General features: G+C 35.9%; 3 protein-coding genes and 1 long non-coding RNA gene across 4 annotated transcripts in view; 1 reads left to right on the forward strand and 3 right to left on the reverse strand.

Annotated features, from left to right (window-relative positions):
* Positions 1-27159, reverse strand: part of LOC136821844 (uncharacterized) — a 386618-nt gene that overhangs the window by 293870 nt on the left and 65589 nt on the right. The window lies entirely within an intron of this gene.
* LOC136821856 (uncharacterized) lies at positions 1320-10179 on the reverse strand. The gene is made up of 2 exons (XR_010848810.1): positions 10000-10179; positions 1320-1361 (listed from the first exon to the last, which is right to left on the reverse strand). It is a non-coding gene; the product is annotated as an uncharacterized lncRNA (long non-coding RNA).
* On the forward strand, positions 10270-15843 carry LOC136821855 (group XIIA secretory phospholipase A2-like). The gene is made up of 4 exons (XM_067078099.1): positions 10270-10500; positions 12649-12713; positions 13389-13581; positions 14589-15843. The coding sequence occupies exons 1-4, from the start codon at positions 10338-10340 to the stop codon at positions 14726-14728; spliced, it is 561 nt and encodes a 186-aa protein (XP_066934200.1). The 5' UTR covers positions 10270-10337; the 3' UTR covers positions 14729-15843.
* On the reverse strand, positions 15855-23191 carry LOC136821854 (uncharacterized). The gene is made up of 5 exons (XM_067078097.1): positions 23039-23191; positions 20951-21154; positions 19968-20134; positions 18133-18273; positions 15855-17412 (listed from the first exon to the last, which is right to left on the reverse strand). The coding sequence occupies exons 1-5, from the start codon at positions 23106-23108 to the stop codon at positions 17248-17250; spliced, it is 747 nt and encodes a 248-aa protein (XP_066934198.1). The 5' UTR covers positions 23109-23191; the 3' UTR covers positions 15855-17247.

Raw genomic sequence — 27159 nt, forward strand, 5'->3', positions numbered from 1 at the left:
TGGTTAACAGAAAAGACTGCTTCCTTTGTTAGATAAATTTAAGCTTTGTTTGAGGAAGAAATGTAATTTTAACCCAAATGTTCACTCCGAAGTCCATAACTCTCAAATTGATCATTTCTCATGTTTGTAAAAAAGTCAAGTCTAAAAAAGTAAGAATACGTTAAGAATATTTCACCCTCAATTTTCGCATTTTCCTAAGAATACTTGACCCTCATCCAAAGCACACCATAAGCACTTATAAAAAAAGCGTGTATGAGATGAGACCATAGCCTTAAAATAATTGTCTGTTAAATTTTATATTATTTGATTTTCTTAAAAAATAGTACTTATAGTCAATCTAAAAATTCAGATCACCAGAAAACTATAAAACACAAAATCGACAAAAATATCTGATATTTCAAATTGTTTTAAAAAAAATATGTTATTTACAATTTACACAAAGATTTGCTATACAGCAAGATACCTCTCTGGGAGTTTCAAAAAATGGATAGTTAGGACACAAATGAAACTAAACAGACTGAAACTAAACTGAAAATTGCAAAAAAATCCAGGTATTTTGATTAGTTTTAAAAGACGTCTAGCGAAAGGTCAAATGTTTAAAACAGGATCTATATTTAGTAAGAATGATTCGAAAAGTTTTATTGTGATAACAAACAATCAAAAATAACTCCATTAAAAACACTTCCAGCCATTGTTAATTTTACGTTCTCTTGGAACTCATTTTCGTCTTCACCAGGGGCAAAAAAGGGAGACAGCGGATCCTCCAAATTAGGATAATGTAACAGATACAAAAGTCCCTGGATACAATCCACCAAATCGTTGTTTTGGCTAGACCATTCATTCAGTACACTTAAGCAGATGTCACCTTCATCATCAATGTTCGGATGGTAAATAATGTTTTGACATGTGATCTGAGGTGGTGTGCTTGGGTACGAAGGCTTCATTTTGAAGTTAAACCCAACCTTGCCTCCTTTATACGGTCCATCATTTGGTGAAATATGGACAGAAAATTCACGAAAATTATCATCATTGTATGATAATGTAGCCTGTCCATCAGACAAAGAATCAATGCTTTGAACAAGTTTTTGGAAATGAAACTTTTGCTTTTTTAGGTCTTGAATTGTACCCTCTTCATGCGAGGAACGTTTTTTGATGACCTGTTGCAAAATAAACAAATTCAAGCTCTCCATTTTCTTGTTATCTCGTTTTCAATTTATTCACAATTCACCTACAATTTCATAGTTTCTAATAGAGATTCTCCATCACCCATCACTGTCGACACGATATGGTTTGATATTCCCTAAGGAATCTTTTTCGTCTTTCATTATCCGTCCATATTGTCTTTCACTTTTTCAACAAAGCTGAAATTATAGGATAACAGAATATTTAATCTCATAGCAAGACAGATGCACACACTTTATTTTGATGCTCCCAACATTTTGTCTCTGGAGGTAAACCCTGTTTTTGCCTGCGTTTCTCTAGGGAAGGTTGGTTTTCTGAAGTTTTCTTAATTTCTGTTGATCAGAATCCCCTCAAATTTTAGTATGGTGTTCTATCTTATCATGATACCATTCTGAAATATTTTGCCAAAGAAAGATCGCTATCAAAAGTTAGAAGCTGAAAATCCACTTTCTCTATCCCCTAGCAGGCAAAAATGTGCTGTTTACCTCCCAAATAATTTTGAGCACAATGGTGAAGCGCATATTTTCTCCGGGAAGTTTGAATTTACGGGGAAAGGCATATTAGATCTATAACCACAACACACCACTAGCAGCAAGTGTCAATTGTGACCACAAAAAGTTACCTCGACCAGCACGATTTGGATAAGTGTTAATTTTAGTTGATTCTGTGAAATGAAAGACCTGTACATTCCAGTAGGCGATGATATTAAGCCTTACTGTCAAGAATGATTAAGCAAAAAATCCCTAGGTAGGAAATTAAAATCCTAGTGAGAATTTTCCCTCAAATGCACATGATTTTGTGAAGGCCAGGCCATATTTTAGAAAGACAGGGCAGCGTCCGTTGGTGGCCAAAAAGGGCACTCTTTCTTGTGTTTTTCTGCTAAAAAGGCGGTTTTTACCAAAATTTCAGAGATTTCAGGGGGGGGGGCAGCGTCCGATGACCGGACGCTAAAAGGGCATGAAAAATGGTCTGAAGGCTTTTGTGTCACCCTTCAACCCTGTTTTCTGTTCAAAGGCAAGTGTTGTCAAAGGGATTTTTCTTGTAATTTTAACTTCTCGGAAATGGGCCAGGAAAATGCATTTTTGACTGCGAGGAGTTTTTACACAGTGGTAATAATATCATAAATAGAAAGAAAATATAAAAATTGAGAGGGATTCTGTTCTTAAAAACTTTAGAAAAGCTCAACCAATTCTCCCTAAGGAAACGCAGAAAAAACAGGTTTGTTTACCTCACAGAGACCAAACAGTGCAACAGTGGAGAGCAACAAAATGTGTGGGCGCAACTGTTTTGCTGCGAAATATTGTAAAGATGTATTTCACAGCACTCTAATTCTATGCTATTTCCTTGACTGAAATTGTAAGGGAACCCGTCAATATTCATTTGACAACGCAAAACGTCAAATTGACGTTATGAGGGGGTGGGGGGGGTGTTTTCAAAAGTTAGGTTTAAAGGTATAACTTTTTGTGAAAATTGCGAATATTTGTTACCACCAAGGCCAGGGGAATTTGATGTTCTGTTTACCGTTGCGTTGCAAAAAATATTTGATGTGGCAAAATTTCATTATTCATTACTCCTACCTACTTTAATCGTAGAAATTTTAGCGAGACTAATTTTAGCGTTTTAGCGAGTTTTCCCTATTTTCGCTAAAATAAATCTCGCTAAAACACGCCGAATCGACAGATCGCTAAAATTTATCCGCGCGAAATTTCTGGTTATATTACCTTGGTACATTTTTTTCAATAGGAAGGGTTTCAGTGCAAAGAAATGCTAGAAAAAGAATTCAGTCAATAATGTAATAGAAGTATTCGCTAAAATTTATCCACGCGAAATTTTTTGAAATCGTGATTCGTTAAAATAAATCCCAAAAAAATCAAGATTTTCCTGACTCGGTAATATACGCTAAAATTAGTCTCGCTAAAATTTCTACGATTAAAGTAGTGCTTCCCATCTCCAACGAAGTTGAATTCCAATGTGAAATCGAGCTGCTTTCACTTTCAGAATCAAAATGACATGCACAAAAATTCAAACGCGTTCGAGACGCGTCAAAAACGCGAATTTCTAAAACGCCCTTGTAGCCAGCCGCCCACTGCTTAAAAAAATACCTGCCCCATTCGCAGACGTGATTGGACCATGTTTTTTACTCGAGGCGCACATTTTGTTTTGGAATCCTCGACAAAAAACTTTCGAATTTTTTATCGGCATTGGGCCATAAAGGGGGTGGGGGGGGGTGCAACTACATACCGATAAAAAAACAAGTATTGGGACGAAAATCTTTTCAGCCAATTTCTTTCTGATTCCGTCCACAAACTCAACTGAAAGCATACAATTTCACTAGTACAATTTCACTTACTTTCACCTTTGCGCACAAATTCGCAACTTTGATTATACAGTTTTGAATTAGCTTTGATAAAAAAACTATTTTTTCATTGGCCAGCGTGCTACCGTTTCCTTCAAAATGTTGCGACTTCATCGTCTTTTTAACTTTCGTTTTGATTAACAATATCAATGCAGGTATGAACAAACTCAATGTTGGTGCAAATAGACAAAAACTCAACAAAGACGAGTGGGAAGGCAAGATCAACGCGATGGCGGACATGATTGAAAAAATTGTGTTTTCGAAGATGTAAAAATTGGTTTCAAAAATTTTGGCCGATAAGAGCAAGGGGGGGAGGGATCTGAGGCTTATTGGGCCAATGCCAATAAAAGATTCGAAAGTTTTTTGTCGAAGACCCCTTAGCGAAGTTGTTATTTTTGATTCACTTTGAGTGTTTGGATAGCTCGGCACAGGAAAAGAAGAAATAATGAGTTTTTAAGAAATAATGAACTTTTTTGAGCGGCGACTCAAGAGCATGCGGTCGACGGTAAACAGAACATCAAATACACTGTTTAGGAGTCTCGCTATCTTCAGGGTACTCCATTGCAGAGGCCGGTAAAAATGGTAGGTAAAAATGCGCACTTTAGTACTGTGAAAGGCTAGAGGAATGTAAACATTGTGAATTTTTTTCTCTCCTTTAAGAATGATTTAGATATTTGAACATGATATCAATGATAATTTTATAAGTCTCTCCTGAAAATTTCACAAAAATTCATCAAGAGGAAAAGAAGTTATATTTAAAAGGAGTTCTTTACCTACCGTTTTTCTACTATGTTTCCTTATGAGAACCAGATGTTTACCTACCGTTTTTTTACGGAGGAGAGTGAATTTTCCGTGGTCGCTAAAATCAAAACAATGGAAAATTGGATTGACGTGTGCGCAGTCGACACTCCTAAACGGTGTATTCCCCTCGCTCAACCACACTGAACTTTTTTAGCTGTCGAAAATATATTTGTGCATCAATTACATGAAAATTTGCTCGCATGTATAATCCCATTGGTTCGCGCTATGATATCATTACATCATATTTTTATTGTTTGTGCGATCAAGCGAACCACATCGCACAAATGGGCAAAGAAGGTGGTACGCCTAAAGCACGGCACGGACCTAGCGCTAAGTGGAGCTTTTAATTTCTTTTTAAATAAAGGTCATTAGTTAAAAGAACACATACACGCACAGGTACAACCAAGTACGGACTTTGTAACGGGAAAACTTTGATGAAAAAATGGCGACAACTTTTGGTATACATCGTTATCTGTGGGGGTGGGGGGTGCTCAGAAGAAAACGTCAATTTGACATTATGCATTGTCAAATGAATATGGACGGGTCCCCTAATGTCCTCTGAAGTTAAAAATTAACAGGATTTCTCAGAATTATATATTTCGCAAATTTACTCAATTCCGTGAGTGGTCCTAAATCCGACAACCCTGCCTAATTCTGATGGGATCTTTCAAAGATACAAACTAAACTAAAAACAATCCTTTCGCTGTGACACAACAAAGATAAGATACCAAAGTGTCAACTAAACTAAGAAATTTGATACATTGAACCCATTAAATCAAATAACATTTGTTAACGTTTTAAACAATAAAGCTGAGCTTGAGATACAAGGATATAGAATTTTTAGAAAGGATCGAAATCGACCAAAAGCCAAACATGGTAGATACAGTGGCGGTGTTGCATTATACATTCGTGAAGATGTTGCCCCTTTTTTCACTCCACTACTGGAATTCTCAAATGGAGTCAACGAAGCCCTTTTACTCTACTCTAAACAATTCAATATTGTTCTTGGCATTGTTTACAGGCAACCAACAAACAAACTCCATAAATCGGACGCCCCAGAATTTATCCAATTGATTTCTTCTACAATATCAAAAATTGAATCACTTCAAGATTACACCCCAGACATTGTAATCTGCGGTGATTTCAACATCCCTCATACCTTAATCAATGACAGATACACCCCAACTGAAAATTGCAATAAACAACTTTTAAATGCTTTACAAGATTTCATGATACACCTAAACCTGAATCAATCCATTCACAAAGAAACTCATTCAGATGGAAATATTTTAGACTTTCTATTGACAAACAATCATGAAATGATATTTGATTATGATGTTATTCCTACAGTCCATTCAGATCATCAGCACTTAATAGACATTTTAACACATTTGACTTTTACTGAAACAAGAAAGGTTGAAAACAAAAAATCTTTGAACAGCAAATTCGATAATTTTAATTTTCTTAACAAAAATATAAATTGGGAAGCCATAAACAAAGATTTACAATGTATTGACTGGCGTAAGACTTTGCACTCAACCTCAGACCCAGAGAAACAATACGAATATTTTATTGATAAGTGTATATCAGTTATTTCAGCAAACAAAGTACCAGCTCGAAAACCAAAACATTCTTATAAAATAATCCCAAGAGACAGACGTGTTTTAATGCGTAATAGATCAAAATTAAAAAAAAAAGCATCGAACGAACAAAACCGCACAGAAACTTATCGATATTGAACTCAAGCTTCAACAGTCACACATAAATGAAAGACAAAAGCAAGAACTTGATGCTACTTCAAAAATTAAATCTAATCCTAAATATTTCTATGCCTATGCAAAGAAGTTTTCAAAGCATAAACCCAAGGTTGGACCCTTAATAGATCCGTCAACAAATGAACTTACAAATGACAGTAAACGTATGTCTAACATACTTCAGAACCAATACAGTTCTGTCTTTACTCAACCATTGGAGAGATACGACCTGAATGAAAATGACAACAACACTTCTCAACTATGTGACATAGACCTCACAGAAGCTGATTTTATCAACGAAATCAACACCCTATCTTCAAACTCTGCCCCTGGACCTGATGGTTTCCCTGCCATCCTGCTCAAAAAAGCCAGACAACAACTTGCAACTCCTCTTTGTCTTATCTGGAGAAATATTCTAGACAAAAGTCAAACTCCCCATCTACTGAAATCAAGCTACATCACACCAATCTTCAAAAAAGGCAATCAAGGTTTACCAGAAAACTATAGACCAGTCGCTTTAACTTCGAATGTCTCAAAAATTTTCGAAAAAATTGTCAGAAGTAAGATACAAAAACAATCTTTTTAATTGCAACCAACATGGTTTCAGATCTGGTAGATCCTGCCTGAGCAAACTTCTCTCTCACACAGAACGACTTATCCACCATATAGAAAACGGCAACAATGTGGACGTGATCTACCTTGACTTTAGCAAGGCTTTCGACCGAGTCGACCATACCATTCTTCTGAACAAAATTAAAACCAATGGCATCAAAGGCAAACTGCTTGCTTGGATCAAATCCTTTCTAACAGGTAGAACGCAACAAGTCTCTGTTGACTACACACTATCAGAAAGGTCAGAAGTCATCTCTGGTGTTCCCCAAGGTTCTGTGCTTGGACCACTACTGTTTCTGATAATGATACAAGACATTGACAAAAAGATATTACACTCTTTCTTATCATCATAGTCGAACGTGCGCAACGCACTGGGCTCAACTTCAGTGGCTTCAAATTATTCATAGGCCCAATTGTAGACCCCCAGATCAGGAGCCGCGGCAGCAGGGGGGCCACACGGGCATTGGCCCGACCACATTTTTTCAAAGCAAAAAGAAAATTTACTGATTCCGCTTAAAAATTCTGCGTAAAAACCTTGAAAAAGACCTGTTTTAGGCAGTCTAGAAGGGCTAATTTTCAGAAATTTCTCCCGTCGGCGCCAACCATGGTGGCACCTCCTTAGACACTAAACCATGGCCCTACCACTTACAAAGTGGAGCCGCGGCCACTGCAGATATTTACCCAATGAACAAGTGTGCCAAATTTCAACCAAATCCGACCATTTTGGAGGGCTGTAGGCTGCTTCAAAGCTTTAGCCTCGTTTTGGCAAAAAAACTCGTCCCCAGGCCCCAAAAATCTAAATTTTTGGAAAATGCAAAAAGCACCCCCAGATATTCACCCAAGGAACAAGTGTGCAAAATTTCAGCCAGATCGAACAATTTTTGAAGTCTCCAGGCTGCCCCAAAATCTTAGCCTCGTTTTGGCGAAAAACTCGTCCCCAGGCCCCAAAAATCAAAAATTTTGAAAAATGAAAAAAACACCCCCAGATATTCACCCAAGGAACAAGTGTGCAAAATTTCAGCCAAATCGAACAATTTTTGAAGTCTCCAGGCTGCCCCAAAGTTTTGGGACATACACACACACAGACAGACACACACACACACATTCTCAGATTCTAACTCAACTGAAGTTGAGAATTTGCTGATGATACACGTCTAATGAAAGAAATCAAAAACCATGCTGATATCATTCAGCTCCAAGATGACATGAACGCAGTCTATGAGTGGACTGGATTGAGTAACATGAAATTGAATGGACTTAAATTTGAACATCTCAATTATGGTAGAAATGAAGAACTTAAAGAACTCTCCAAATACTTCTCTGATACCCAAAAGGTGATAGATACCAAGACTACAGTCAAAGACCTTGGGATCACTTCACGTGCGTTTGCGTAGGGTAAAATGGCGAAATGCGAAAATCGAATTTGGCAAAAAAAATTTGAAAAATGACCCTACAAGATTTGACTATATCTTTTTATTCCATGAAGAGATTACTTTCAAATAAAAAATGTACTAACAATGAATGGGTAAGCTTTCTAGAAATCCAAACATAAATTGTATAGCTTTTACCAAAAAATAGCACTTTAGGATCAGAAACTTCCAATTTTCTTCGAGTTACAGGAATTAATTCCTTGTTTGTTTTGATCTGAAATTTTCAGTAGGGGTGGCCATTATGGTTCCCTTGCTCATATCAGGGGGGGCCGAGACGGGAGTAAGAGAATTAAAGTTTCTAAGTAAAATCTTAATTATCACCCAAAAAAGTGCCTTTTTTATGTCCATATCTTTTAAATAGATTGTCCCAGCCTTATCCCTCTTTAAGTAAAGCTTCCTATACCTTTTGTCCTTCAGAAAAACCAAAAATATTGGCCTTAATTGCTTGCTTTCAGTTCCTGTAGCCAGTAGTGTGACCCCCTGTATTTCTATTTGTGACCCCCTGTATTTCTATTTGTGACCCCCTGTATTTCGCGCGGGTCTTTTAATAGATAAGTCACATGACTCAAATCCCGCAGTCTTATTGGACTAGAGAAAGCGAAAGTGAAATCGCGCGATCTGATTGGATGAAAAAAGACCGCGGGAGCTGGAAACGAATGGAATTCTCTAGAATTCTCATTTTAAATTCAAGATGGCGGCGAGAAAAGCATGTCTTTTGCTTTGGACGAAAGGTTGTAAATTCTGGTTGATTTTAAGGTTTTATCTTATCTTATTTCATTTACTTTAATTAGTAGAGGCTTCTTCAATGTTTGGGGAAGGTAAGTCTGTAAAAGTTATTTGTTTTTCGGTGGAAAAAAGTGTTTAAAAAAGCATTTTTTGTGCTCAAGGTTTATTTTTCTTCGCAAATTTTTGTCTTCAATCTTAAATAGATGAACGAGTATTTGACTGTTGCTTATGATTTTTCCATAGAACATAGTAAAACTATTCAGGAACGTAGACCTTTTTACAGAATTTCAAAAAATCTGTTAGTTCTGGAGATATATTGAAAAGTTTAGACATGGGTAGTTTGCGTTCGTGTTTCGCGTTCCCAAACCAAACGCACGTGACTTTAGATGTGGGTATGACATATGACAATCATATAGAAAATGTAATCGACAAGGTCAAAGGTATCAGTTCATGGATATATCGAACTTTCAAAACAAGGGACCCTACTGTAATGCTGACCCTATGGAAGACATTGGCAATCCCTCACATTGATTACTGTTCACAGCTATGGTCACCATCCAAGAGACACCAAATGCAACGACTAGAACAGCTTCAAAAATCATTCCTAAAATGGAATATTCTCTTTACAAAAACTGAACTATTGGGAAAAACTTAAAACTCTAAAATTATACAGTCTGGAAAGACGTAGAGAAAGATATCAAATCATCTATACTTGGTATATCTTAGAGAAATATTCTCCAAATTTCAACCACTCTGAGAACAAAGGGGGTATCACCTGCTACGAAAAACCAGAGACTCGGACGAAAATGCCACCTTAAAGAAGTAATTGGAGAGGCTCACTATCTGAAGAAGGACCTAAGCTTTTCAATTCTCTCCCATTCTACATTCGTAATATCACAAACTGCACAAAAATTAAATTCAAAAGACAACTTGACCTTTTTCTTTCCACACTGCCGGACGAACCACTGCTCCCGAATTATTATCCCTACAGGAGAGCGGATTCAAACAGTGTGAGAGAAATGGTGAATCATCCGATTTCCAAATTGGATGATTGAGAGACTCAAAGAACCCATCAAAAGTAAGTAAGTAAACAAAAACAGGGGAACTATATACATGCTAGAAATAAAAAAATTCTTACCTTAGATGTCATCTTCTCCTTCAGTTGATCTAGCAGGATTATATTCTTTGGACAAGAATATTTATAACCTCGTGCTCTCACGAAAAGCTGATGTAATTTTATGCCAATCCGGTCATTGGGAAAAATGTAATCGTGGTGTAATCCTATCAGCCTAACCTTTTGAGTATTAAAACGATTGTAAGGTACGGAAGAGTTTTGGATGAAAAGACGGTCAACGTGGGTTTGTTTACATTTTGTGGACCTATGTGTAGGTGAAAGTGGAGTCGCTTTCAAGCTAAGCCTTGTCGATAAGTGAGTATGAAGTACTTTGTACCTAGTTTGTTGGAATCAAAACAAATATGGCCGTCAAAAATTTTTCTTGCACTGTGGTGTTTTTTATCTTTTTAACCATAATTTCATCTTACTTTACTGTTAATGGAAATGAAATCAATCTTGGGAATCTAGCAGAAATATTTTCAACCTTAGCTGGAGGAGAAGGTTGTGTATTTCGGTGTCCAAAAGGTAGGTAGTGATTATATTTCATTGCTCATATCATCTTCTTTTCTTTTGATTTATTGTTTTTTGTCAACATTTTTGCTTGTCATTTTCCTGTTTTGTTCACTTTTGGTTTGAAAGCAAAATTATTTATTTATTGAATTTAACTTGGGAATGCCAAATTTACAATAAATGAGCCAATTTGTGTAGGGTTGTTATGATAAGCTATCTCATTTTGTACCGTACAGTAACCACGGCCGTGAAGTCTGGTATAACTTTTCTTGCATCAGTGGAGGGAAACTTGCATAGCCCTCAAATGAATGATCTGACTGGACATTAGAATACAAAGTTAAATCAAAACAAACCAGATTTACAAAAAGTTTGCGGTCGGTAACCGTCAGATCTAACTGATGTCATGCATAATATCATGTTTTTAATGTCATTATTAAAATTGAGGTTACACGGTGAAGGCTTCTTCATAAAGACAAAAGACTCCATAGACCTTTTTTTAAAGAGGCAACCCTGTTGAATAATTATGTAGTCCAGCATAAAAACAATGATATAGCCATGCATAATTACTGTTTCATGCATATTATAATAATTATGATTGGCTATATCATTGTTTTTTTTGCTGGACTACATAATTATTCAACAGGGTGGCCTCATCAAAAAAAGGTCTATTTTTCGGATCCGTTATGCGGGAATAGTGTCAGCACCTGCAGGCGACCTGGTAGGAATAGAAATAGGGTTGGGTATGGGTGTGGTTACGTTATCAGATTGGCTAGGAATTGGGTTATTATCAGTTAGGGTTAGGGTTGGAGTTCGAAACAAGCACTTTTTTGAGATTTTCTCTTAATACAGTCTGGTCTGCAGTTTGTACAATATAAATAGCCGTCAGAGGCATGAATCCGTGGCGCAGTGGATAAGGCAATGGGTTTCAAAATATCGGAACTTTGCATTTAGTGGATGTTCGAATCCCACCGGTGGCGATTTGTCGGTAAGTCATTCAGTAAGTTAGAAAACATAGAAAATAACTCATAAAGAACCAGAAAGTCAGAAAAACTATGAACAAGAGACTGGAAAGTACGAAATAAGTCCAGATCTGTCTTTCGTCTTTGTGAAGAAGCCACGACCAGGTTACATGTCTAACAAGCAGCCATCGAGAAACGTCTAGATTCCTGCCATCTTGAAATTTATGATCTCGCATGAATTTTTACTATCCAACCACCCTTTTTCAGGCTAACTCTTTCTTAAGCTCTAAAACAGTATCTAATAACATAAAAACCAGAATATATGATTCTTCAATGAGAATCAAAACTATATATACACTATGCACTTACAAACATCATGTCAGATCTAACAAAATTAATAACGGCACTGTCATCATTGTTGACAATAAAACAAAGGATTTTCTGTCAAGAGCCTTGTAAACATTCCAATAACTTCCATTGAAATTAAAACTATTTTTAGCGAGGTCTGAGGATTGAGCCAAGAACGTCTGGGAGCTCCCGTGCCGGTGAAAAACTTTAATCCTTCAATCATTTTCTCAAGCGAAGAGTACGCAAAGCGATTCTAGCTTTATGCTAGTGCCGTGGATCATTGCTCTATTCACATATATACTGAATTCGAAAGATCTTCTATGTGGCGTTTTTTTGCAAACTTCAAAAGACTGATTTTTGTCCCGCTTTTGCGGAACTTTAGCTTAAGTGCTTGCGTGCATCATAGGGTACAAAGTCCAGATATGTGTTTCCCGTAATTTTTGTATGAAGAGTTAGGTCTATACTGTCTTTTACTCACCTGCGATTCTGTCTGTGGCGGCGAGTAACTCGCCAAAAATACTTGCACAGAAAATATGAGATTCTAAAATGGTTGAGTAGGGCAATGAGCGGAACTGCGTAGTTCATTTGCAATTTGCCCCGAAATTTTGCTGCTTTGAATGGTGAGGCATTTGATGGCAATGCAAGTTTCCCTCCCTTCCACTGCACTGATGCAAGTTACCGACTTCACAGTGAGTGTTTCTTTTCTGAGAGATACAAATACCTAGTATTTTAAATGTTATTAACTTATTAATTTAAAAGTACATGATAGATTGTACCCTGACCAATCAGATTTTAGATATTTTTTTTGGGTCGACAATTAGAAAAATATTTCATGGTTTTGCATCATTATTTTTAGGCTCACCAAAGAGAAATCCAGGCCACAAACCAACAAGTAATGGGTGTGGCTCTTATGGGGTTAAGGTATTCATATTGTTTTCTTTATCGTTGGACTTTAATTATCATCAAGAAAGGCTTCGAAAGAATTGCCTAAGAATACTTTAAATTGTTTAACACAAACGGTTCGGAAGCGCTCTAACTTTGGTTGGAAGGGTAGAGTTTTAACTCTGAGTTTTAACATTAGTCAAGACTTACGAGCTTAGGATCTGAGGATCCAAAAGTTCAAAAATTTTCAATAGGGCTTAGAATAAAATAATAAAATAAAATTTAACAACTAGCCCAAAAGCAACTTTCTCGCCCGAACTTTGAATTGATAAAAACAAGGAATTACCCAAAATTCTCAATATATTTTGACTAAGATTGTAGGAGCTCACTTCTCAAAAAAAAGGAAAGATCCCTTAAATTTACTTGCTTACATAATATTCCGTTCATTTTTTTATAAGAACAAACTATATAGGAGCATAAGGCTTCGATCGCCAAAAATTTTAAAGAACAAGTTAAGAATATTTTAAGGCTTTGCAGACTCTAAAACACCCAATTTCATAGGAAAATGAACAAGAACACTCAAAAAATGGCGAAAATAAGAACATGTTAAGAACATTTTAGGCTTAAAACTCAAAAAGTTAAGAACATTCCAAGGCTTCAAAATTTTTGGATGTTCTTATAAAAAAACGTAATATTCCATTCATTTTTTTCCAGTTTGACACATCACAATACCCTGGGTTCGAAGGTTGTTGCAATACTCACGATGAATGTTATGACACGTGTAATAACGAGAGAGAAGATTGCGACAAACAATTCCAAGAATGTTTAAAAGATTCGTGCCTTTTCCATACAGTGAAAGGTGGTGTCGAGAAAAAACTTAGCAGAAAGAAACTTAAAGACTGTGAAGGTTGGTAGTAAAACCTAAAAGAGTACACAGTTGACGCTCTCTTATTCGACTTTCAAGGGGAATTGGATTTTCATCGAATAAGGGAGCGTCGTTTATGAGAGTTTTTTCTGTTGACGGGGACTTTAAATTTCATCGAATAAGGGAGTCTATCGAATAGTAGAACGTCGAAATAGAAAGTGTAAACTGTATTTCTTGGACTACACGTTTTTTTATATAAGAACATAAGGCTTCGATGGCCAAAATATTACGAACAAGTTAAGAACATTTTAAGGCTTTGCGGACTCTAAAACACCTTTTAGAGTTAAAGACACTAACCTTTAAATACCCTGGAAATAAATAAATGAATGCAAATTTGTCACGCTTCCATGATTTAGTAATGATATTGTTTTACTAATTATCATAATAATATCAAACATGTTTTGTATAAGAACACATTCCGTTAATGCCATACACGTTTTTTATAAGAACAAACTATAAAAGACCATAAGCTTCGATGGCCAAAATGTTAAGAAAAAGTTAAGAACATTTTAAGGCTCCGCGGACTTAAAAACAGCTGATTTTCCATAGGAAAATAAACAAAAATACATAAAATTTAGGGAAAATGGGCCATGTTAAGAACATTTTTAGGCTTGAAACTCAAAAAGTTAAGAACATCTGAAGGCTTTAAAAGTTTTGGATGTTCTTGTGAAAAAATGTGTAATTTTCAAGGCTTGGTGGCTGATACTTTTGACAATTGGCTCTGTTTACAAAAATTCTAAATTTTTAATACTAACATACGCCGAAATTTGTAGTCTGTTTGGGGTTGTTCAAGAACACTACTTTTAATTCCTATACTAATGTTTTGGAGGCAAACATTCGATTTGCTTAAGAGGGATCGCTTCTACAGATTCGAATGTTGCTTCCATAATGGTAGAAATTACGCAAGTTAACTAAAGATGAAAAACTCTTTACTTGAAAGTTATTTGTGCAAATCAGTCTCAAGTCATACTGTTTGTTTCTAATTTTAGGAATTGCAGACGTGATGTATGCTGGTACATTAGGACTTGGATGTGGGTCATATTTAGAAGCTCAACGAAATGCGTGTCTCTGTGATGGAAAAACTTTATCTAAAAAGCAGATGCAGAAAATACAACAGAACGAGCTGTAGCTTTACTTTCTTTAGCTTTTTATTCAATTAGGATTTTTATCAACCAATTTTAAGCTATCTTTTATTAGCTGAATTATAGCCTGTATTAAACCCTTTTTCGCGGAATTAGAACGTCACTTATCATTCCTAAAGTTAAAGGTTTTATTTTTACATACATAAGTGTTCCCGTTTCATATCAGGCACATATTTCATATCAGGATAGTGTCTGCCTATTGTTATATTATGCTGATATAAGAAAATAATATTTTTTTTTTCCTCTTTCTGACCAATCTTGCTCTACATCCGTGTCAATCCAATGTGAAAAAGCTTGTGAATTAAAACTGATGAGTAAGCAAACGATATCACTCTTATTTAAATACAAAACCTCTAAGGTGGGTTACTCTGCGTACTTTTATTAGAGCAGTTTTTTTGAACAACATTAAACTAACATTTGTCGAAACCTATGAAGCAATTGAAACCAAGCACAGCCTTACTTTTCAAAAAAATTGTTATTGTAAAAACGAGTTCAAATCTTATTTCAGAAAAAACTTTTATTCCAGAAAAAAATTATTCCGCATAGAATTGTCCGCGCAGAAGCTTTCATTTTTGAAATCTCAAATTATTCTTAAGAGATCTTTATTGGGGGGGGGGCACTCATATGGTATTTTTTTGAGACCCTCAAAATGCACTACAAGGGTCTTCTTTTAGCTGGATACACTGTAAGGGTGTGTTTGGGGATTGCTGAATCGCAAGTCTGACAGTAAAAATCTGATGTATCTTTATAGTTTTGACTCGCACTCATTTTGATTACTTTTGCACATTGTGTCAAGATCTCAGGCTTATTTTCAGGTGGATTCATCAAAATTAGATATGAAATCAAACTACATTGTAAGGGTCAGAGACGTTCGGTAAAATTCTGCACTGTAAGGGTCCGATTTTGAAAGCTCCCCCCCCCCCCCGGATCTTTATTCAAGCCTTGGATAAATGAAATCTTTTTATTTTTTGCATAGGAGAAATTTATTTTATATTTAATTGGAGTATATTATTATTTCAATATTTAAATATCTAGAACTATGAATTGTACAATTAAGAAATATTATCAAAAAAATAAAACAACAAATTTAGATGAAAATTTAGCTATTCTAGAAAGAGAAAATTATTCAAACTTCTCTTCTCTTGTTTACAAGGCAAACTGGCACACAACGTTCATTTAACGTTATATGGACGTTGTGAATATTAAATAAACGTTGAAACAACGTCGTGTCCCAGCTGGGAGAGCTTGAAAATCTACAAATTTGTCAAATATCCAGTAAAGCTCAGAAATGTCGGCAAAATCTGGTTATATTGGCTCCCGAGATTTGTCCTGCTATATTATGCCAATACCAACAAACTTAAAAAAGATTTTGAAATAGGTGAACAAATTTAATAACATTACTAACCCCAAATTTTCATCACCGTTTTTAATAAATTTATAGCTCTAAAAGTGTTCCCTAAAGTTTCCCAAATTGAAAAACACTTCATAATAATTCTCTCGTTTGTTATCGTCTTTTCGTGATCTTTGACACCCCTGTCTCACAGCCCCGCCCACTAGAACTTTTGTCCTCAGTGGGGATAGAGATTCCTATTGAAATCCCGCTCACAGCCCCGCCCACTAGAACTTTTGTCCTCAGTGGGGATAGAGATTCCTATTGAAATCCCGATGGGATTGTTCCAAGGTTAAAAAATCCAGTGGGGATGGTTTTGGAGTACAATTTTTAAACATTGAATTTCGAATGCGGGGATGAAATCAAAGTTATTTTCCCAATGGGGCTGAAATTCGAAATTTTTGCCACATCTTCCACATCTTGGGGTCCAAGTGGGTCTGTGACACAGGGGTGTTCTTTGCGATGAGCCTAATTTAACACGTTCCCTGCCAAGTTCTTTTCAGAAATTGAATATTTGACTTCTTTAAATTTTATCGAAAGCTTGACTTTCAGAGACTCCTGTGGCATTCCATTAGTTTTAACTCAAATGCCTTCAAGTTGTGCACCAATCAACTCCGAATTTCACGTAGATTTCAAAAATGCAAAATTTCTGTATCAAAAGTAATGACTCTTGTTAACTGCAATCTTGATCGAAACATATTGAGATTTTAGTATATTTTAACACCTTTCAGAATTTAAAGTTTGCGCGAGAATTGCTATTTTAGCACTTCCACTTTCTTCCATTGAATATTTCGATTTTAGAGAGGTTCGGTGGCTTCTAGACTATGTTCCAAGCCTTATTGGAGAAAATTTTGAGCTTTTGAATTCTGAGATCCTAAGGTCCTCCTAAGTCTTAAGTCTCGTGTTAAAACTCTACTTTAAAATTGTAGTTTAACGCGTTTAAAAACCATTTGTGGTGTTAAAAATTCTGCAGGGAAATCCCCTTTGTCTAAAATATTTTGTCCATGATTGCAGTATTCTACCCTCCCGGCTCTTCATGACTTGGCAGAAAACGTGCTAAGCTGTTTAAACAAATTAAAAAAAAGCTATGTCAGGTTAAACTTCCTGATTTTAAATTTACTCTCCTGTGACGTTAAATGTAGTTTGTATCATCATTGTTCCATTCATATTCAATGGTGGTCCGCCCTCAATCTGGAAATTACACCCTCGAAAATCACATCCTTGTAAAGTAGTTGGGGCGTATTGTTGCCACTTGACCTGACTTCCAGTCATAAACCAATTCTAGAAAGTAGAAAAGAATACAAAAAAATTCTTAGAATAAGTTTTTTCATGATTAAAAGTTAAATCCTGTATAAGGATTAAAGAAAAAAGGGTTCTTATCTACAAAAAGGATGATTTTTCCAAAGCGATTCGAAAGAAATAATTGATAATATTGAATAGGGCAAGAAATCCTGAGCACTAAAATGAGGCACGCTAGAGCAAAAAAGTCCTGTACTTTCCAATTATAGGTCTTGGACGCTTCACAAGGAACATCAGAAAAACGGGGCTCAACAAAGCTTCAAACAAGCTTCGAGCTTGCTTCTAGAGATTGTAGCCTTAGATACAAAGAACTTTAAGAGAGAAATAAATATATATCAGTGCACACTTAAAGGCGAATGGACTTTTATATAGTTTTACTACGATAGTGAGTAAGGCTCAATTTCATGGCGTTCTAAATCTAAACCTAAGATTTCACGATAAAGTTCCACGATGATTGCATTTTATAATTTACTGAATTGGGCTTTTCCAGAAAAATCCCCCCGGACATTGTGACTTTTTACCACTCGGACAGCAGGTCTAGCCCCCCGGACAAGCATCAGTTTATCCCCTGGACATTCAAAATTACCCTCAAACAGAGCAAAATTAGATTTTCACTACCCCTGAACACTATATCCTCCACTCCCCACGTACGAAAATTTTCTGATCCTAACATCATTCTAATAGAAAAGATTGTATTTTTACCGAGATGATGGTGACGGTTTCGATGTTTATGGTGACATCATGAAATTGACAATTGGTAATACTTGATCCAGGTTGTCCACCAGAGAACACCAGCATTGGTTTAGCATCACTGTTCACAAAATCTTTGCTGGGACTTGAAGTCTATGATTTGAACATTTGTTTGATAGTAATATCAAGGGGTCTGTAAAGCTCGTTGTTACTAAAAAGGGTAACAGGGGTAACAAGGTAACAGGTTGAAAATAGTGGTTCTGAAAATACCATAACATTGGTTTGCATCACTGTTCACAAAAGCTTTGGGACTTGAAATCTATGATTTGAAAATTTGTTTGATAATATAATAAAGGTTAACTTCCCAGTAACTGACAACTACAGTGCCCGGGGCACTCATATGATCTGGCCTACGTCATCTGCCACGCTTAAGGGTGGGGTTTTTCAGCATCCCAAAATGCACTGTAAGGGTGTGTTTCTGTGAGATTGCACTGCAAGGGTCGAATTTTAAAACAAATTCAAAATAATTGTTAAAAAGAAAGGTTTTTACTTCTCGTTTGTTTGAAAAATTTTCTATTGTCTGATAACTACAGCTGACAAGAAAAATTTTCTCCGTTTTTCTTTGAAACAGAAAATTTCCTAAGCTTCTTCTTTCACGCAGATTTACAGCCGAGAAATATAGTGCACTAGAAGGGTTAGGTAAATCACGAGAAAATGCACTGAAAGGGTACCTTTTCAGCCATATTTAACTGCACTGTAAGGGTACGATTTTGAAAAGCAGATTTTGGGCGGCACATACCGTCGTTTCGAAATCGAGTGGCCCCCCGGGCTACAGTGGAACATGGAACCTGCACAAGGAACACAAATTTGATCGATTTGAGTAAGGTTTATGAGTTATTTTTTACTGAAGGAACGAGAGAACTTCTTCCAGCTAAAGACCATGTTCAGACGTTACGGTTCCGTTCCGTTCCGTTTCGAAACGGTTCTGAAACAAATGTGAACGTCAAAATTTGAAACATCAAAAAAGAAGATGTTACAAAGCAAAACTTTTTTCATCGGAACGGAATTGCTCCGTTTTCTTGCTCCGAAACGTTTCAAAACCAATATGAAAACACTCGATCCGTAACGAAAATCATACCAGAGCGAAACGGAACACTGTATTTATCGCTTGCTTCAAATTTTAAGCCCAGGTCAGCAGTGTTTGCAAATCGACAATTTATGTAAAACATTTGATCGATGGCTATTTAAGATAGAGAGTACCTTAAGTGAATCAATTTACCAGAGGATTATATTTTGAGAGTTTTGTGAGGTTTTTCTAAAATTCGTGAAATTTAATATTTGCAGATTCTAAAACCAGGAATTTTGCAAAAATCCCTAGAAAAATGTAAGAATACACAGGCAAAAATAAAGTTTGAAGTGAAATCACGCTTTTACTCGAAATTCTTGTGTGCTTATTATTATTATGTGCGAATTTACTTATACGAATAAAGTTATTAGCTGTAAGTTGTAAAGTAAGCAACATGGGACTAAAACCACGTGAACTTTTTCGAATAATCACATGTTTTGACTGCACTGATATAATTTTCAGTGATTTACCCCCTGGAAAAAGTGACTTTTGGCACCCCGGACAACGGGTTTTACCCCCCGGACAAGCATCGGTTGATCCCCCGGACAACCCAAATTACCCCCCGGACAGAGAAAATTTAGATGGTTTTCGCTACCCCTCTCCCCGGACAATATATCCTCCTCCCCCATGTACGAAAATTTTCTGGAAGAGCCCATTAGTTGAAAATAAATTCCGCGAAAATATCTGCTGGTGGAAACATATCCACTTAAGGTATTCTTACCTCTTCCCGAAGCTGACCATCAGCGGATGTGCTCACAAATTCAAAACCATCGACGGAAATACGTCGGCCATTTACATTGAAACAAGAGTCGTAACGGCCTGTTTGGTTGCAAACGATGACGGGTGTGCTTCCTCCTGCCTTTGCTTGCACTCGAATTCCCATGTTTACTATAAAAAAGTATATCTTCATACACCCCTGTCTCACAGCCCCAATTGGAACATTTTTCCTCAGTTGGGATCAAAATTCCTATTGATCTAAGATTTAAAAATCCTAATGTGGATAGAAATTCTATTGTTCTAAGGTTAAAAACCCCAGGATGGTTTTGGAGTGCAATTTTTAAACATGGAATTTCGAGTGGGAATGAAATCAAAGCCACTTTTCCATTGGGACTGAAATTCTAAGGTTTTTTCCCAACGGGGAAGAAATTTTTGCCAAATTTTCCAGTGGGGCTGGGGTCCCAGCGGGTCTGCGACACAGGAGTGTCTTCATAAAACTTCCGAAAATGCATAACTCGTGATCTGGAGCACTAATCGGGAAAGTAGCGAGGTCATTGCAGCTGCAACAACCGACCTGGCCAAAAATAGGATTTTAAATACATTGATTGTGAAAATAGGGGCTTGCTGCTCAAATTACAAATATGTAAAAGTTTTGTTATGCTCTGGGGACACTGACCATGACGGCCGGGGACGGGGATATTTTTAAACAAGTCACTGACACAGGAGATATACCTTACCTTAAATATACCTTAAAACTTACTTTATAAAATCATAGAAAAACATTCAGCAAAACAAGTCACTGACACAGGAGATATACCTTATAGAAAAACTTACTTTATAAAATACTTTATACAATGTATAGCAATGTGCCCTCCCGGTTATTACCATAATAGCTTTATGGCAACTCCTGAACTTGGGCACAGGATGTACGGTTGTACTTCATAAAATTATAGAAAAATATTCAGCAAAGCAATTTAAGAAACCTACCAACACTGAAAGAGTCATTCCCATTTAAGATGTAAGCATAACTCCCTTTCTCTGCCCCACCATCAATAACAAAGCTACAAGATCGATATTGTGTTTGACATTGTCGTGAAGCGTATGGTAATGTTTTACAAGGCATTGTGGGAGATCCACATCCTTCTTTGTCTTGTGCGGATACGGATTGAGAAACATTAACATCGCCTTCGTCTAGAAATGGATAAAATTGGCATATTGGGCTCTTCCAGAAAATGTTCGTACATGGAGGGGGGGGGGGGTGGAGGATATATTGTCCGGGGGCTAACGAAAAATCAACAAAATTTGCCTTGTCCGGAGGGTAAATTTGATCTGTCCGGGGGTGTAGTTTGGGTTTTCCGGGGGGTCAACTGATGCTTTTCCGGGGGGTAAAACCTGTTGTCCGGGGGGGCAAAAGTCACTTTCTCCGGGGTAAATCACTGAAAATTTTAATATCCTCCACCCCCCCCCCTAATTCAATTTTTTTCTGGAAAAGTCCATTACATAGAATTACAATCCTCATCTTAATATTTTGCACAAAAGGGGAATCCCTCAAATTTGAAAACGGCTAGTCATTCTTAGGTCCTTTAAAGTACGATTGGAAAGTAGAGTTTTAACTTTGAGTTTTAACATGAGGGAGACTTAAAAGACTTACAACCTTAGGATCTCAGGATCTAAAAGCTCAAAAATGTTCCAATAAGGCTTGAGAATATAGCCTAGAAGCCAGTTAACCCCTCAAAAATCGAAAAATCCAATGAAACAAAGTGAAAGTACTGAAACTACAATTCTCGCACGATCTTTATTAAATTCCGAAAAACGTTAAAATACGCAAAAGTGTCGAAATACAGGGTGATTAAAAAACCGCACCCCTAAACTTTTTTACGTCAAAAGGTTAAGAGGTGCGGTTTTTATTGAATCACCCTGTATTTCGACGCCGATTGTAATGTTTTATAAGAACAAGCTACAGTTGGCGCTCTCTAATTCAACTTCTACTACCTTATCGGCCAAAACTTAGTCGACCCTAAGTGACTAAATTTTGGCTTGGTGACTTAAATTAAATTAATTAAAAGTTTATAATTAAGCTTTCCTTATTTTCCAGTATTTTAACTTTCTACTATTTTCCATCTGCTTTTAAATTTAGAAATCGCCCAAATTTTTAGTCGGTCTTAATTATTAGTAGGCCCTTAGTGATTAAATTTTGACGAGGTGACTAAAACTAGGGCCGACTATAAGTTTTGGTCGATAAGGTATTCGATACGCTCCCTTATTCGATGAAAATCTAATTCCCTTTGAAGATCGAATTAGACACTGTATATAAGAACATAAGGCTTCAATGGCTTAAATGTAAGAACAAATAAGTTAAGAATATTTTGAGGTTTTGCGGACCTTAAAACACCCTATTTCTTAGGAAAATGGTAAAAAAATGCTCAGAAACTAGTCAAAATAAGAACATATTAAGAACATTTTTAGGCTTAAAACTCAAAAGGATAAGAGCATTCGAAGGCCTCAAAATTATTGGATGTTCTTATAAAAAAAACGTGTACATTTTTCTTCAGTAAATGTGATGACTGCAGTAATACTCTTTTATTCATTCGAATCTCTGTAATTCGAGAGAAATTAGACTTCTTGTTCGAGTTTGAAGTAGTGAGATTTAACTATAGTATCTAGGAGTTTAGGCATACCAGCAAAAATATATTGTAAACGTGCGTAGACAACACACAAAGGCCTTGCGATTGACCGCCTAACAAGTTGAAGTTACTTCTGTACCTATATCCAGAGTGTTGGACTTATTCGGGGGGGGGGTTGTACTGTTACGGTGTGACGGGATTGGCCCTTTTTTGGTACGGTATTACGGGGTTTGACGAAAAAAAAGACGGGAAAACAGTATTTTAAAATCAGACGGTATTTAGCCTTATTTTTTGTCATTATGCCGGTATTTTAGCTTCTGAAAACCGGTGTGGCGGTGCTATTATTCATTTCAATATTCGGGATTCCGAGATTCAGCCAAAATCTTTATAGGAAAACGGTAATAAACTGTTTTCCGTTGTTAAGTAGCACTAGCAAAGAGGAAAAAATTACCTGATTTCTGAATGACATCTCCAAAAGCCAGACATATTAATGTTATTAAAACTGCTAATCGAAAATACATTGTTATTCTACCTAACAAAACCACTCTCACTGTAAAATGTTTTTTCACAACTTTCCTTGACAATGCAGGATTAAAAGCTGTTTGTAACCTTATTTATAGAGAAATGCAAAGTTGAAGAGCTAAAATATAAAGTTGTTTCAACGTTCATCTAACGTTATAAAGACGTTACAGATGTTACAAAGACAGTGAAAAAAACGTTGTGTTTCAGCTGGGTTACTATAAAACCAAATGTTTATTTTACGAAATTCTTGTCAAAACTGGAATGCTAAAAATTTGCTGAAACTATAATTTCATGTTTGAACAAGATATTGTGAATCAAACAATCCTTCTTCTAAGAGCTTTCTAAGAAAAAAGCCATCTAATCCTTTAGAATAAGCATTATTTAATACATTTACACCTTTTTTATAAGAACATCAAACACTTTTGAAGTGCTCGGATTTTCTTAACCTTTTTAGTGTAAAGCCTGAAAGTGTTCTCAAAATGTTCTCATTTTTATCATTTTTGTGAGTAATTTTGTCCATTTTCCTAAGAAAAAGGTTCTTTTATTTAAAGTCCACAAAGCCTTAAAATGTTCTTAAGACTTAGCTTGTCTTGATATTTTGGCCATCGAGGCTTTATGTTGTTTCATGTTGGCCTGGGAGGCCCGAGTTCAATACCCACCGTGCCTCTACGATTCAATCATCCTCTAGCGAAAAAAGTTTCTTATAAATCTAAAGAGGTCTGCGATTCAGACTACGGTTCACTTCGCAAGTGAATGTTCCTTCGTACGGGTCAACCCATGCCATGTGAAGAGAATTGAGTACCATTACTCTGATGCAAGAGTGTGGGTAGATTAGACAGACATTGTGACGTGCCGTGGCACTCATAAGGTTAGGCCTCGCGTGAGCATCGCTCTCCCAGTGTCGTTCGAGTGTCATGGAATACGCCATGGCTTCGAAGCTCACGTCTGTCAAGTCGCAGTGCCTGTCGGCGCCGTGATTCCTACTCCTTCCCGGGTAGGACCCAATCCTATTGCATTTGGAGGGCTCATATTCAGCATATCGTATCTATCTACAAAATATAATCTATATAAATATCTATAAAACAAAATAATAAATAAAAGTATTTTGATAATGACTAATATTTATGAGTATGACTAATATTTTAAGTGGCTGGCCATGGAATAACGACTGAGCTTTTAGGCAGCTAAGCCATTGTCTCCGCCAGGGGCCACTATTATTGGTAGATAGTTTTTTAAATTTTTCTCTTATTTTCCTTCAAAAAAAGTTTTTTCATTGCTAGATATCTTTGAATCTGTACCCAATAGAACACTTGAACTGATTTTGGACATATTTTAGGGCTATTTTGTGGAAAAAATAGTTTTTCGCCAGAATTAAAATTATAAGAACTATATGCAAGATGACTTTATAACTTTCCTGACAGTTTGAATGATAAATTTTGAAGGTGCTGGCTTGAAATTTTCACAGTAGTATCTTAATATACTTTTTCATTGATTTCTAAACAGATTTCACTGAAATATTGTGAAGGCATTTCGAGGCACTTTATTAATTTTTGAGTTCTTTCAGCCCAGCCATTTTGTGCTTGTCTCAATTTCTTATTGTTGATCTCTCCTTTACAATGATTTTATAATACAAGTGTATTATCAAGGACATAATCATTAATGTCTAAAACGCACTGACAAGTAAGTATTAACGACAAACCAATAAAATTTACCATTAAAGATGCTACATTACTTTTTTCTTGATCAACAAATAGTCATCAAATACGACAGACATAGTACAACAGAAATTCAGATGTTATCATTCCAGCCGCGGCTTTCTTATACTATGGGTAAATTAAATAGAATGGTATGGTATGAGTTTGAATCAGTAAATCAAATTTTGTTAATCTTTCATTCTTAAACTTATTTCAATTTCTGTAAGCAAGAAAAAAGCGCTAAAATATGCCCCTCTTACGTCGAATCGTCAAATTATAAAATCAAATTATAAAAGTAGTAGACCAGAAAAGCCCCTATAATGGTTTTCGTGGGGCACCCCCTAGCCTGGATATTCAAGCTCAAAATTTTAGAAAAAATAAGTTTTACCTCAGCCAGACAAAGTTCTAAAATTATAGAGCTTGGTTCACCTAGAAATCAGGTGAACCCCTGTTGACAGATTTTCATGCATGAATCCCATGGCTGCAAATAAATATATGCACATAATGACATGCATAATTTCATGATGGTACCCTAGCAGTGATAAATCAATTTAGAATGGCAGCCTTGACCATAAAATATAGACAGTGTGGTGGAAAGTCTATTAAAAGTGAATTTTGGAGAAAAAAAAATATCAAAACAAAACTTCCAACCCAAAACAGCACTACAAAATTGGGAAACAGAAAAGAAGAATTGAAGCAAAATATCAATTCTTCTTTAGTTCTTTACACGGTGCAACCATGTCATTAAGAAAATTAAAACATGATACTTAAGCAAGTATGAAAAGAAAACAACCAGAACATCTAAAAATTCCCATGTTTTGATCTTCCCACTTCTTCCCTACCATTATTGTTATTTTTATTTGGATGCGTGGTCAAACACCCAAGGGAGATAATTAGCCATCTATTGTTATTTGCTTCATGAACTTCTAACGACTGGACGGAGAGCTCCTCATATATGCGCGTAGTTTTCATTGTTTCAAATAAATAGGATGATGACGTTCTGTTCACGTGATATTGCATCAGAAAAAGTCGAGGTCTCGATAACCCAGTTGTTGTGATTTGTATGAATGTCGGGCAAAAAAACAATCTTTTTCGAAAGCACTCTCCCACCATCAGTGTGAAGTGGAAATTTTTGACTTTTACAAGCTTTTTCATCAAAATATCGACAATATCTATTGGCAATCTTTTAAATACAGATTCACATTCAAATATAAAGGTAGGAGTTGAATATTTATTTCTTTTTTCTATGAAAAGAGAGGGAAATAAGTCTGTTGTTGGAATGAGAATGCTGATGAGGTTTCTTCGACTCTCTAACTAAAATCATTAAATTTTTTTTGATTTTCACAAATCTTCCCTCTTATACATTACTGATAGTACAGGAAACAATTTAGCAAATGTGCTTTCGAAGAACTGCTACCCTACTACCTTCACTGTCCTTCACTCAAATGTATAGAAAATTAAATAATATATATATACCTTGTCAAAATTGCTTTTTTTAAAGAGTACATTTTTTTACATTTTTAGGATTCTCATTCTGTGGTGTCAACAACAGAAAATGGTTATATCCACGACTAACATTTATTCATTGAACGGGATTTGTATGAGGAGCAGATGAGAGATGCTGATGTCAAGAAAGATGAATTACATGTATTTACGATAAATCATACGTTATGATGTTTGACGTTACTCCCCAGCTGGATTGATCTAAATCAATGCCGTTAATCAACTGGTCAAATTCTAATAAAAAGCAAAGCTTTTAAGAAAGTTTGTTATTAAATCTCTCACACACGCAGAAAAAAATCGATATCCATTTCTTTAAATTGACATTATACTGACAGGACATATTTGGAAATGAATTTCTAAATTGAACATGTGATAGTTTGGTATATTATATATGACTTTCCTGACTATACTTTATGTCAGTTAGTTTGGTCAAACTTTGTTAAAATATTGGAAAATACACATGAAAGACTGCAATGGAATGATGGTCAGCTTTTTTGTTATTTTGATTGCTGACAATATTGACACTCCCAGCGATGGTAAGGTCATAGCTGCACAATGACCAAAATTTGTACGTGAACATAAATTGGCAGTGACTCTGGAATGTACTGGCAAAAATCAATTTTTATTTAGAAATTTTATTTCAAAAATTTTGATTGAATTTTACTTATGTTATTTTTGGTAATGAAAACTTTTTTTTACTACTGTAATTAGGATGATTTTAATTTATTAGACTGAAACAAAGATTAATTTCAAAAGCTTTATTAAGATATTGGAGTCCAAAACAACAGTGCTAACATTCTGCTGAATGTATTTAAATTTTTACTTTAATTTTGAGGTGGTATTTCGGTTGGTT

The sequence above is a fragment of the Clytia hemisphaerica genome, unplaced genomic scaffold (assembly GCF_902728285.1).
Source record: "Clytia hemisphaerica strain Z4C2 unplaced genomic scaffold, Clytia hemisphaerica genome assembly, whole genome shotgun sequence".
Taxonomy (NCBI): Eukaryota; Metazoa; Cnidaria; class Hydrozoa; order Leptothecata; family Clytiidae; genus Clytia; species Clytia hemisphaerica.